Here is a 12343-nt window from a genome sequence, read left to right as displayed (position 1 = left end):
GCACTCAGTTCCAACATTAGGTTCATCTTGATCGTATATACATATATATTCGTACCTAAATCAATTCGTAATGTCCCATGACGCAACGGAATCTCCCCGCGATAAGGGTAACGATCTAACGAAGCTCATTTCGGTTAGACCATACTGGATAATAACAGCCGCAAAGAACCACATCCACGAATTGAGGCGTTTATCCCAGTTTGTTCACAGGGACGGAACACGTTGTTTCTCCGGATATGGAAAGTCTGAACACCAAACTGAATTGTCTTGTTTATGGTTTCTTTCACCAATCTTTTGCGGAAATCAAAATTTGGGGTATTGGTTTACAATGTACACACGGCAATACAAAACGGTAAACATGAATGTATCTGGCCTGTATTTGCATTATTAAATACATAGCCTTCTATCGTTCATGTATTGTATTTCTATTGCAGTTTGCTTAAATGTTATTCACCTAAAAGCAAAGATTGTTTCGATATTTTTATAAATTACAACTTTTTATAAATAAAAGCCTCACAAGTTGTGGAATTATAGTCTATTTCAATAGAATTGAGAGTAAACGTAAACAAACCAGTTGGGTTAAAATTCTGAAGAAATCACTCACTATATGGAATAAGTAACACTTTTATGTGTATTTTGTAGGTTTCCACTAGATATCTCACCACTTTTTCCAACAATATTCGTTTGTTATGCATTATAAAATCATAATTGAAAAATCTTCGCCGAAAACTGAGATTGATTTGACAATCCATAGTCTAGAATGTCTATGGTTGCATAGGGATGTACGGAAAAAGTTCAATTGAGTGAATCATAGTTTGAGTAAGTGATTGCCTCAAGAGTCACCAGAAACTTACGTCTTGAAGTCATTTGACCAACTCTTATTTCTGTACCGCTTACAAACGATTTAGTGACTTGTTAACTATCAAGTATTTTCATAATTTTCTGTATTTAACTGATAGCTTCTAACTTTTAAACAATAAATGTCAATAATCGTAAATAAAGAAACGTTTTTATATGTATCACCTTCAATCAATTTACAACGGTCAAATGCGCGGAATTCACTTGATGTTAGTCCAACAGATTCAATTGATCGATCTGATTCATTCAATAATTGATTAGTAAATTACTCTACAATTGCCCATCACTAAACCGACTATGGTCGGGTCAATGCACTCAATGTTTACCTTTACTCTCAATTCATTTGAAACAGGGTATACATCTATTTGGCAAGTTTTATTGAAATCGGTTACCGGAAAGGGCGCGGAACCAGATTCATCCCCTAGTTTGCCACCCTTAGAAGAGGAATATTTTGGACCAATGCTGAGGTTACTTTTCACCGAAAATTATCAAAATCAGTTCACAAATGACGGCTTAATCGCTTAATTACAAAAAAATACAGCTGATGGAAAGTGATGATTAGGTCGACGATGAGCATGCACAACTAAATAATGCATTATTAGTAATAAATAATTACTCTCGCCTTGAAAAGGCCCAAGTTATAACGTTAAGAGAACAAGTCTGCAGGCAGGGAGTTCCACTCCATAGCCGTTCACCATATAAATATTAAAGCGAAACGCTTGATGCGAATCCTACGTCTAGTTCGCTGATGATGGTAGCTGAAATGACATAAAGCTAATATACAAAGTCTTGCAAAATCGTTATTCCGAATATTCTTTCACGTTAATATTTTCGAGATGCCAGGTTTCCACCATTTCTACACGTTGCAAATGAAACTATTTTTCGCTACTATTTATCGCGTAATCTGAAAAAAAAAAACAAATACACTCGGCTAAATCCGCATCTAAATACGGAAAAAAATATTTTCAAGATTTCCAAATGTAACTTTTTTTTTAACCTTATGTTACCTCGATGTGTACCAATGACATAATTTTTCTATTTTTTAGGTTTTCACGGTTAACGTTTCAGCTACTTTTTTTTACTTTACGCGTACACATTTCTTTTGGGGTTACAAATGCCTGTTTGACTTAAGGGGCATTACTCCAGATGATCAATCAATAATGAGAACATGTGCATTATAGATAAGGCAATAATGTTTTTTTTTTAAGTAATTGACCTTATCCCACGAAGGAGACAGCCGTTTGTAATTACAATTTCGTCATTCTATATTGATGTTTACCAATATATGAGGAATATCAAAAAGTGTGATTAAAAACAGGGCACGAAATTACCTAGTTATTTATTCTTTGATAATTATCACGATAATTATCTAATGTTTATCAGATAATTATCCATAATGATTTATAATCCTAACTTTTAATTTTTAACTATTTTTTTTACAAACAGTGACATAACCAAATAAACACGAAGAAAAATCTTTGGCAAAACGATAAGGTTTGTGTTTTTTTTTTAGTCATTGACATTTTCTACGTTTGAATACGTCTCTGATATAAACACGTGGGCACGACAGTGTCAGCAGTACAACTATGTTTTTCCAATTAATTTTATAAAATTATTTACAAATTATCAAGGTATACTTAACAATGATATTAATTATTTGGAACCCTGACTAAACAATTAGCAATAACAATTAGCGCTAATATTTTTATTTCCCTTATCAATCATCTGTGTCCAGTAGTTGGGATCAGCAGCGAGGATCAAGGTTGGGAAGGGGATGGAAGGTCCAGGAAGCTATTATATCCACATCTGCAAGAGAAGGGAATAAATGGTTATTAGAGGAGATAAGGGACGATTTATGGATGAATGCGGCGTGTCGACAGCACTCGACAGTTAAATTCCGGCAGGTTATATCAGGAAATGACTGTAGTAATAATATAAAACTTAACGCATTAGTGGCAAAATAGGCGACGGAATTGACACTGAGTTAACAAAAAATTAAATCTAAAAACTTCGACTGCTCTCCTTTAAGCAAGTTGTTTACGATACAAATGTTACGCGCAGCATTGAAAAAAAAAAACAAACAGCTTTCAAACAATCAGGCTCCGTAGCTAGGGCGCTATTTACCAGTTTCCTAGAAGTGGTGGGTGGTGGGGCGCACTGTACTCCCTTTACTCTTACCCGGCTGCGCTGCGTAGGCGTGTGTTGACAATCCGTGTTGCTGAGGCTATTTCTGGCTCCGGCCCCGCCCCTAACAGCACCCCCTTCCCACCCCGCACATCCCCCGCGCTCGCCATGACACCCGCCCTCCCTAAAAACGCCCTTGACCTTCGGTATCCAAACAACCGCAGTCACAACAACAGTTTCGATGATTTGTTTTTCGTGTATGTTTGATATCTCGACTTTGGCATGAAGATTTAAAAGCTTTGTTGCTATACGCGAGTAGCTAGAGGTATCACCGAACGGTGTTACGACAATATGATAAATTTGAACAGCGATAGCCCTGGAGTTCCCAGCGCCGGCGCGAGTTTCTCTACGGAACAATGGGGTTTCATAAGTAACCTCCAATTATAACCTTAAAGGTATTCTAAAGCGATTTTATAATCCAACTTTTTGTGTAAAGAGTGATGCCTATTATATTAAGTACTAAACGTAATTAAGGAGTGAAATTAAATAGAAACTGGAGGCACAATATAAGGAAATGAATTCGCAAAGAATCTCATTCACCAAATTAATCTTTGTTATGGAGAGTCAGTACAACAAGGCAGCAGGGCAACGAAGTCGAGACTTTTCTTGCTTTTGATGAGAATTATCATTTTCAGTGAACGCAAAGCTCAGTTAGCTTCAGTCGGACACTGAGGTCGAATCACGGCTCAAACCTACGATCGTGGAAGCAAAATATGACTGAGAGCTGTACGTCGTCAAACTCAATACTGATTTTTCCCGCATTGAATCGGTTCTATAGAGCAATTCGAGCGACAGCGACACTGACTTTAAAGCCATTTGCAAAATGTGTATCGTAACTATACTATACGTGTTCTAGTTTAGTCCAGTTGATATAAAAAAAATCATTGGTATACGTAAATTACCTATTGAACACAGACACTGTCTACTAGTCAGTGTATATCCTTAATTTTACTATGTATTTTTTCCAAAGTAATTGGTTCAACACTTTCACTGTTATGCTGAATCAACCAAAGCCATTTGAGGTTGTTTAGACTCTTAATGAGCAGCTGTCGCTTGCTTATCGGCATTTATATCGTGACACCAAAACGATTGCTGGCTACGAATCGAAAGAAAAACACGGTTGATCCATCCGTTGTTTTCGTAGCAGGGTATATTGAGTGTAACGTATACACGAGAAAATTCAAAAGAAACCTATTCGAGTATTCGCTCACGGGAAAACACGGAATAGCTTTTATACGTGAATACATACTTTCCATAAATAAAAGAAAAGAAAGAAGTGGCAGTCGTCCCCCATCATTTACAAACTACCAACTGGTAAATTATCCCTTTGAAAGATAAATATGCCAATTAAAGTACCTCAATGCACGAGGAATATCATATTGAAACAAATTCAGAGAAGGAACTAGAGCTCTGTAATGATATATCATTATAATAAATAATGGCCATGGAAATAGTCAGGTACAAAATGACAATTGGCTACGATGTAAAATTTTGACACACATGTACCTTGCCTAGTCTAATCGCATACATCGGACAATAATAAACAATAAGTCAAAAGTATTATTTCCCAGTGCGGCATCGTCACGTTAACTTCATGAATAGTATTTTTTTATGGAAAAACAGACACACGCTTGTCCAATCTCGCATAATGTTAAGCGACGATGAAACCGATGGTGTTACGCGTTTGTCTAAAAAATGCCTATTCACTGTTGCTTTGCGATTTTGAGTTTAGAACCGATGTTTGAATAAATTTTTGTTATGAATCCACGTTTTAGGGTAAATGTGTTTATGTGTTTTCTTTTTCATGATGGCAAGTGACAGGCTGAACAAGTCGCGTGTGGTAAGCGGCACGCCCGTTAATAGCGTTTGGAGTGCCACTCAGAGCATTCAATCGCAAAGATTTGAGATAAGTTGACAAGTCCCATGTGCCTGTAGTTTCACCACCACCCTTACCCTTCAAAACCGGAACACAGTAATGCTCACATTACTGCTTGGCGGCTGTAATAGGTAAGGTACTTCGACGAACTCTTCCACAAGGAGCTCTATTGCTACTAAATTCACGATATGTCATAATCATTATGTATAGTCAGTTGTTCCATGTCGATGGTGGAAATTTGAAATGTCATAAGGGTCATTTTGACGTAAGGGAAAATGACTTTACGACAAAATGTCTCATAAGACATTTCAAATTTACACCGTCGACATAAGGGTAGTAATTTCGTCGATGTATCGAACTTCGAAATGTCGTAAGCGACATTTTGTAGCAAGGGATATTTTCCGTTACAATAAAATATTCCTTACGAAATTTCAAATTTCCGCAGTCGATGTGTGAATTAGACAACTTTTAATTTTGGTTTATGTTTTTGTGCGCGTGTTTTACGTACCTATCTGCTTATCTACAAAAATCAGTACTGTGCGTGCACATGTGCTCTACACCGTGTGCCGCACACTAATTGTAAGTTTTTATATTGTTAAATTAATTACGTTTACTTTTTTTTTTTGTGGTGAATAAATGGTTTACAATGTACTATCTAATTTGAGTTTGATTGACCACATTAGCAGGTTCTTTTTACCCATACGAAAAAAGTCGAAAGTAAAACTACAATGAATCTCCGTTGTGCTTCAATCTATTAGTGTTGAACCCATTACTGAATAGAATTTACTAAAGCCTGCAGCAAGATTGTTTGCTCGCCATATGGAAATCTTCCGATAATACATCCTTTATGGGCTCTAAACGTAGAAACATACAAAGTTGACATATTTAGCATGTCAAATTGTAACTTGTGACATTACTGTTGTTGTAGTAATGAATTATTATAACCAGACCTCTACATGCTGTTCAACATTGTGAAACATGTTATTGACACATGTTCTATTATACCATGTAGGTATTAAGCAAATAAATAGATTGTTACTATTATTCGTGGAACAAAAATATACATAATATTAAAACGAACAACAGCGAAGCAAAACAAGTGACAGTGATTATGACAAAGGGGTACACGTGGACGAGAGAGGAGTGAGAGGGCATCGAACGCGGGAGGAGCAGGGCTGCGGCACTCACCACTCGGTGCTCAGCTGCATAACAATTACTATGTAAGAATCATGATATAACCATTGGCTGGAGTTTATTACATGTTTGAAGGATTTTTCTGTTGGAAATGTTTCGGTAAGAAACATTATCGTAGGTTATGTGTTACTATTATTTCTATGCACACAGAAAACAAATTTAACTTAGATACTGACTAAAATTATAACAAACAAAGGTAAAAAATAGGTTCAACTAAATACTCAATAAGTAGTTAAAACAAATGTGTTCTTTGGTGCGATACGAAGTAGGAGACCCATGTGTCGTAATAACACTATGGATCAACGTTAATGTATCTTGAACACGCATGCTTTGATCTGGGGGTCTACTCGTTCTCCATCCGACTACTCGACCAAATTAAGAGAGAAATGTCTAGTATGAAGCTTCATTCGCACCATATGTCTTTTCATTTGGTCGAGTTTCGGACGGACGTGGTCGGAGAACGACAGTAAAGGACCTGTGTGGTTATTCGTTAGTTGAAATTTGAATAACACTTGGTTCAATCAATTTCCAAAGCAGTTTCATCGTACGTCGTTCTTACGAACGGGGTTGAAAATAATTCTGTACTTCAAAGCTTACTGTTAAAGCGAAATTGCCTAGTCGATCATGGAATGTTTTTCGAGGAACCTTCACCGCCTCGGCCAATGTAAGGCAGAGAGCTCTGCTAGCGGTAGCCCTATGGAAAAGGGGCGTGTTATATCAAGGTGGCACCCCTTGGTCCCCCCAGTGGTGAGGACGGGTAGGTGTCGCGCGGGGGGATGTGCTGAGGCTATTTATACAAAATCGATGCGGCCCGGCCGTGGCCTTGGAGGCATCGATCCAGCGCGCGCCGGCCCGTGGAGGCGAGCCCCCAGCGAGGTACCTTCTGTTGTGTTGTTCGCAACCACGGGACTTGGGTATCAGAGGAACTAGAAACACGTCTTTGGCAGAGCAATACAATGTATACATTACATATATACATTATCGTTTCTAATAGGGCAATGTGGATTATAAACTGCACCCCTTGAAAAGTATTTAGGAAAAACACGCGACCATACTCAACGTTCGTTTACTTTTTCTTCTGAACCGTGTTTGTATGTGGATATACAACACATATATAATCTATACCATTTACGAAAAAGGCCCAGCGACTAGAGATTATGCGTATAAGGGCGAATCCGGGACAAGCTTCGCGTTGGTGAAGATCTCCAGCCACCCTAACACAATCAAAATATCACCTACTTTATTGAAGATACCGCCCCCGCTAGCTGAACATTTGATTTCGCTGCATTATCGTAAAACTTTCTCCTATAAATTAAACTGGTGTTTTAATCCTATGTTGTTTGTTACTGCCTCACTTCAGAGAGAATAATTAATTTGTTTACTGTGTATCGAGTTCTTAGGTTTTCGCGATTGTTACACATAGGAAATGACACTATTTTTCCGGATTTAAATCGCGTATATTTGTTTTTTCAAACAAACCGACGTTTCGGGCCCTTTACAGGTCCCATGGTCACGGTTGACTGAGGTGGTACAGTCATAACCAGTTACGTCTAATATTGATGCAAACCACCCTATTTTTTCACTATAGTTACAATAGTTATTAATTAAATACCTTATTTTTAATTTTACAAAGAAAACATTCCAATTTACGCTATATTAAGTTTTACAAATTATTTTATCGAATGAATTTTTATTAAGTTCAATTTATTATTCATTATTAATAGAAATTAGAATAAACTAAAACTTGTTTACTGTGATTTGAACTTATTGGCCAAACGCACCAATCCTCCGATCGTACCGCACCTTTTTCTATAAATACTGATGTAGGTTTAGTCTTACAATATAATGGGACCTTTTAAATTAATCGTGGTTAAACAAATGAAGGTATAAAAACCATGGTGCTTGGAGGTTCACTCAATAGGGAATTAAATAAATAAAGTAAATTAACGAAAGCCGGGCTGCCCTCTCTCGATGAGAGACTAACCAGTCTGTTTGCCAAATTGCAGAACATGAAAAGCCGACTTCAACTGAGACAACAGACATAAATCACAGGCAACATATTGCCTGCTTAAAAGACAAACGTAAAGTAGGTACCTACTGCCAGAAGCGGTAAGCACAGGCAAAGCGTGCGCGGTTCCTATATGACTGAAGTATCCCGATCGAATAGTGATAGATCAATTTCGCAAAACCAATGCAATAGACAATGCAGGGTTTAACAGGAAATAGTGGTAGACGTGACCATTTTGGATTTGTCCTTTGTTTATAATAGAAATTGGATACTATAGAAACAATTTTGGTTAGTGCTGACAATATTAAATCAGACTCTTTTTACCACGACTAAAGTATTGACCGAAATGACTAATATACGTTTCTCAAGGCCAAATTGGGTAGTTTACATCGTACTGCATGCCCTTTTACTACGGGAGCCACGTCCATCTCACCCGAGTCATGCATTTATACAAAAGGAGGTCAGGTCTAGCTCAGACCAGCTGAGGACAAATTGCGCTCTTACGTCTACTGTTACACTGCCCGAACCGAACTTTTTAAAACTCTATTTCTAGAAGTAGAACTTTCAGCAGGGAGGTCTGGACAGTTTCATCTGCAAGGATGAAACTAACCAGACCAGACTGAAGGCCTTTTGTAGTATACCGAAGGTCAAAAAAAGGGACCCAATGCAGGCTGTGGTGCATATGGACAGCGATCCTCATTTTGCTATAAACTGAACATCGGGTTTAATACAATAATAAGCTTGCTAAAACTAGATCTAGGGAAACTTAAATAGGATTCCATATAACCTAACCAGCAACTGCTCACGGAACAATGCAATGTTGCTTCCCAAGATATATATAGATATATATAGATACATGCCAATGGTCTCAAACAATTGAAAGCCTCGATTACCGCCAAATACGTTAAAGCTGTTTAAATCTGGTTTCCCACGGCCCGTGGTTCCACAGACACGCCGCGCCTTGAGAAGAGTGCCGCGCGTGCCGGCTGACTCCCCTGTAAAGGCATTTTGCCTGTGACGCGTTTGTGTGAGCGCGACGCGGCCCGTAATATCACAGGCCGTGGGAATCCGCATTATAGGTCTCATATGACACTGTGGTTTGAATAACCACGTGCCTCAAGCCGTAATTAAGCAGTCTATAGATTGTCATGACGAGGATGAGATGCCTGTGCACGTCCTATGCCACTGCTGTGACATCATATACGAAATTACTATATTGGAAATAAATTTTGTAGATGATAAATGTGAACAGAAGTCTGTTTACAAAGAGCAACTACTAGAGTTTCATTCATTCGTCTCAGGGAAATCTGCCTAACGAATAAGTACAGGAATTTAAACGAAGCGAAATCTGACAATTAAAAATATTTTCAGTTTTGATAGTTGGCCTTTTATATCCTCGGCCAAATATATACTCCAGACATAGGAAGTCAAAACAAATGGAGTTCAGAAAAATACTACAGCATGTTAATTCTGTCAGTCTTGCCCTCACAATGTCATTAATGGATTGTAATAGATAGGAAAACCAATTGTAAAAAAACTTACCTGAGTGAGATGATGATGATGACTGTCCGGGATCATCAGCCATCCTGATGGTTTCACTTCCTATAACAAGTTTTATAACAATAGGTCAAATTATAGTAGATTCATATCTACAGGCATACAAATTTGAATTACAATACAATTACAAGTAATACAATTTATTCAAATTGCGCCTGTTATAATTAGCCCACATACAGCACACTGTCCTTAGAAAAGCAACTTTTCCAAAGACAGAAGTCAGGTCATAGCATTGGACGACTATACACTGGTCCACTGCAGTTTTTCCCAACATTTTTAAAGTAAGTATAGACGATTAAAAAGCCAAAGAAAAAGTTTGGATGCTCTTAGGCCTAAGATTTTTTAAGTTTTATTTAATTAATATTTTGTTTAGTAAAATCCCATTGATTTTGTGGATATTCTGCGTTCCTGGCCAGGACCTAGCAGGTTTTTCAACCCAGGATGGCGGTTTATATAGCACCAAACTAGGATCAACCACTTGGCACACTTGCCTTAAGCCAAATTTGCCACCTTTGCTTATTTTTCTTGGCTTTATTCCTAACATAATTAATATTAAAAAACAGAAAATTTTTGGATCAATGTTTCTCAATTATTCTGTAACAAGTGGAAACCAATAATTGAATATATGTTTATTGGATAGTTGTGGACTGTTACGAAGCACCTAGTTTTCGATTAAAATTATTTTAACTGTATTTTTTATTAAATTAGGGAATGCCAAAAAGTCCTGGCGTACTTCAAAAATAAAAAAAGAAGAAATTAAATAAATTAATTTACATTTTCAGTCTTGTTCCTAGAGTCCGACTATGTTTAAACATCAATATAAGTTATAAAATAATATAAATTATTAGATCTAAGACATTTTAGACAAGATTAAAGCTTAGATTTTTGTTTTTTGAGCTAGTATACGCTGTTAGACCTTTTCTAATTAGACCCTGACTTATCTCTCACCTGACCCTGTTACTTAAATTTCATTCATAAGGAATAGTATAACGGCCTGGTTTGAATAACTCAACGTCAATTATCAATTTTATATATATATATATATATAAAGCTACAAGTTCTTACTCACTGATAGAAATAGATTCCAAAGCAAAGAATCAAATACGAGAAGACCTAAATGTGGAAAATATGAAAGAGTGATCGACGGCCTGCAAAAACTATAATAGATGGAGGGAATATTTGTGCACTTTTATGAGGTACACCCTGGTCAATATCCGTCGGAAGTTAAAAATGTTTGAAATTCAAATAAATAAGATGGCCGCCATACAAATTTCGAAGTCTCCTATCACGGAAACTATTAGAGATATGTAGGAGGTGCTCGAAGGAATGTCATAAAGATTAATAGTTTTCAACTGCCTGGGTTAAAAAAAACAAGATGGAGGAAGAATTAAAAATGGCGGCCGAAGTAAAACTTGCTTCGATCCGGCTGAAAATTGGTATGCGGGGGTCTTTAGGAGTTCTTAACCATAATTTGGGGTCAAAAGTTTCTTTTCGCCATTTTTTAATATGGCTGTCATATAAGCGATTTTTTCGTCAAAAGTGGCTGCCGAAACGGACTTGCTCTGATTCGGCTGAAAATTGGCATGCGGAGGCCTCTAGAAATGCCGAATAATAAATTGTGGTCAAAATTGGTTTTCGCCATTTTTTAATATGGCCGCCATTCAACAACTAATAAAAATTAGCTCTAATTCAACTGAAAATCGATATGTGGGGATCTCTATAGGTGTTGGATAATAATTTGCGGTCGAAATTTATTTTTCGCCTTTTTTCAATATGGCTGCCATACAAACTTTTTTTGCGTCAGATAAAAATTTGGTATCAGATAAAAATCGAATTAGTAGATAAAAATTTATTCTAATTCGACTGAAAATGGCATGGCTTCAATCACAATTTGGGGTAAAAATTTTGTTTCTGCCGTTTTTCGACATAGCCGTAATTTTTTATGTAAATGGCTATTGAAAAAACTTGCTTTGCTCGGACTGAAATTTGACATGAAAAGATTTCTAAGATTGTTTGATAATAATTAGTGGTCAAAATATATTTTTCTATAATCTGTTGCCTCTTTTAAATTAGCCTATAAGAAGTTTTTATTATCAACTCAATTATAATCTCACTACATAAGGTAGTCGTGCATTGCTTGCAAAGATCTTAAAAAGTGATCAGAGCCAATTTGTACAATGTGTTAACACTAATCACCTCACTTACACTACATATACTCACCTCACTTACACTACGTATACTCACCTCACTTACACTACATTATAATCACATTTTTGGTATTTATTTCATTTTTATTATTATGTATCTATGTTAGGATTAGTTTATGGTTTTGTTTAATATTTTAAGTTTTGATTTATATTTGTAATTAAGTTTTATACCTAATCTTTATATTTCTTTTTTGTTTTATTTTACCTTTCCGCCTGCTTGGACGAGGCGCCATCTTTCTTTTTGTCAATATATGGTGCCACTGAAAACCAGCGTAATGAGGCGTTCCAACGTTCAACGTCTCATTACACAAAGCTGAGTGGTGACCGTTTTGGTAACATATAATGTATAATTGTGTTTGTTTTGTATTATTTATTGTAAAATGTTGCCAAATAAATTATTTTTCTTTTTTTTTCTTTCTTTTTCTTTCAATTTTTAAATATGGCCGCCATTAAAGAGCT

At 36.6% G+C, this 12343-nt stretch overlaps 1 protein-coding gene across 1 annotated transcript in view; it reads right to left on the bottom strand.

Moving 5' to 3' along the window:
- LOC113225809 (histone deacetylase 4-like) overlaps nt 1-12343 on the bottom strand; it is a 128039-nt gene that overhangs the window by 113978 nt on the left and 1718 nt on the right. Inside the window, exon 2 of the mRNA XM_026458248.1 lies at nt 9663-9722. Coding sequence (XP_026314033.1) covers nt 9663-9705 — 43 coding nt within the window. The 5' untranslated portion in view covers nt 9706-9722. The remainder of the gene's footprint in view (nt 1-9662; nt 9723-12343) is intronic.

This window comes from Hyposmocoma kahamanoa, unplaced genomic scaffold (assembly GCF_003589595.1).
Source record: "Hyposmocoma kahamanoa isolate Upper Pololo Valley unplaced genomic scaffold, ASM358959v1 175, whole genome shotgun sequence".
In the NCBI taxonomy this organism is placed as follows: domain Eukaryota; kingdom Metazoa; phylum Arthropoda; class Insecta; order Lepidoptera; family Cosmopterigidae; genus Hyposmocoma; species Hyposmocoma kahamanoa.
Note: the sequence above shows the minus strand (reverse complement) of the source record. Positions and strands in the feature narration are given on the sequence as shown.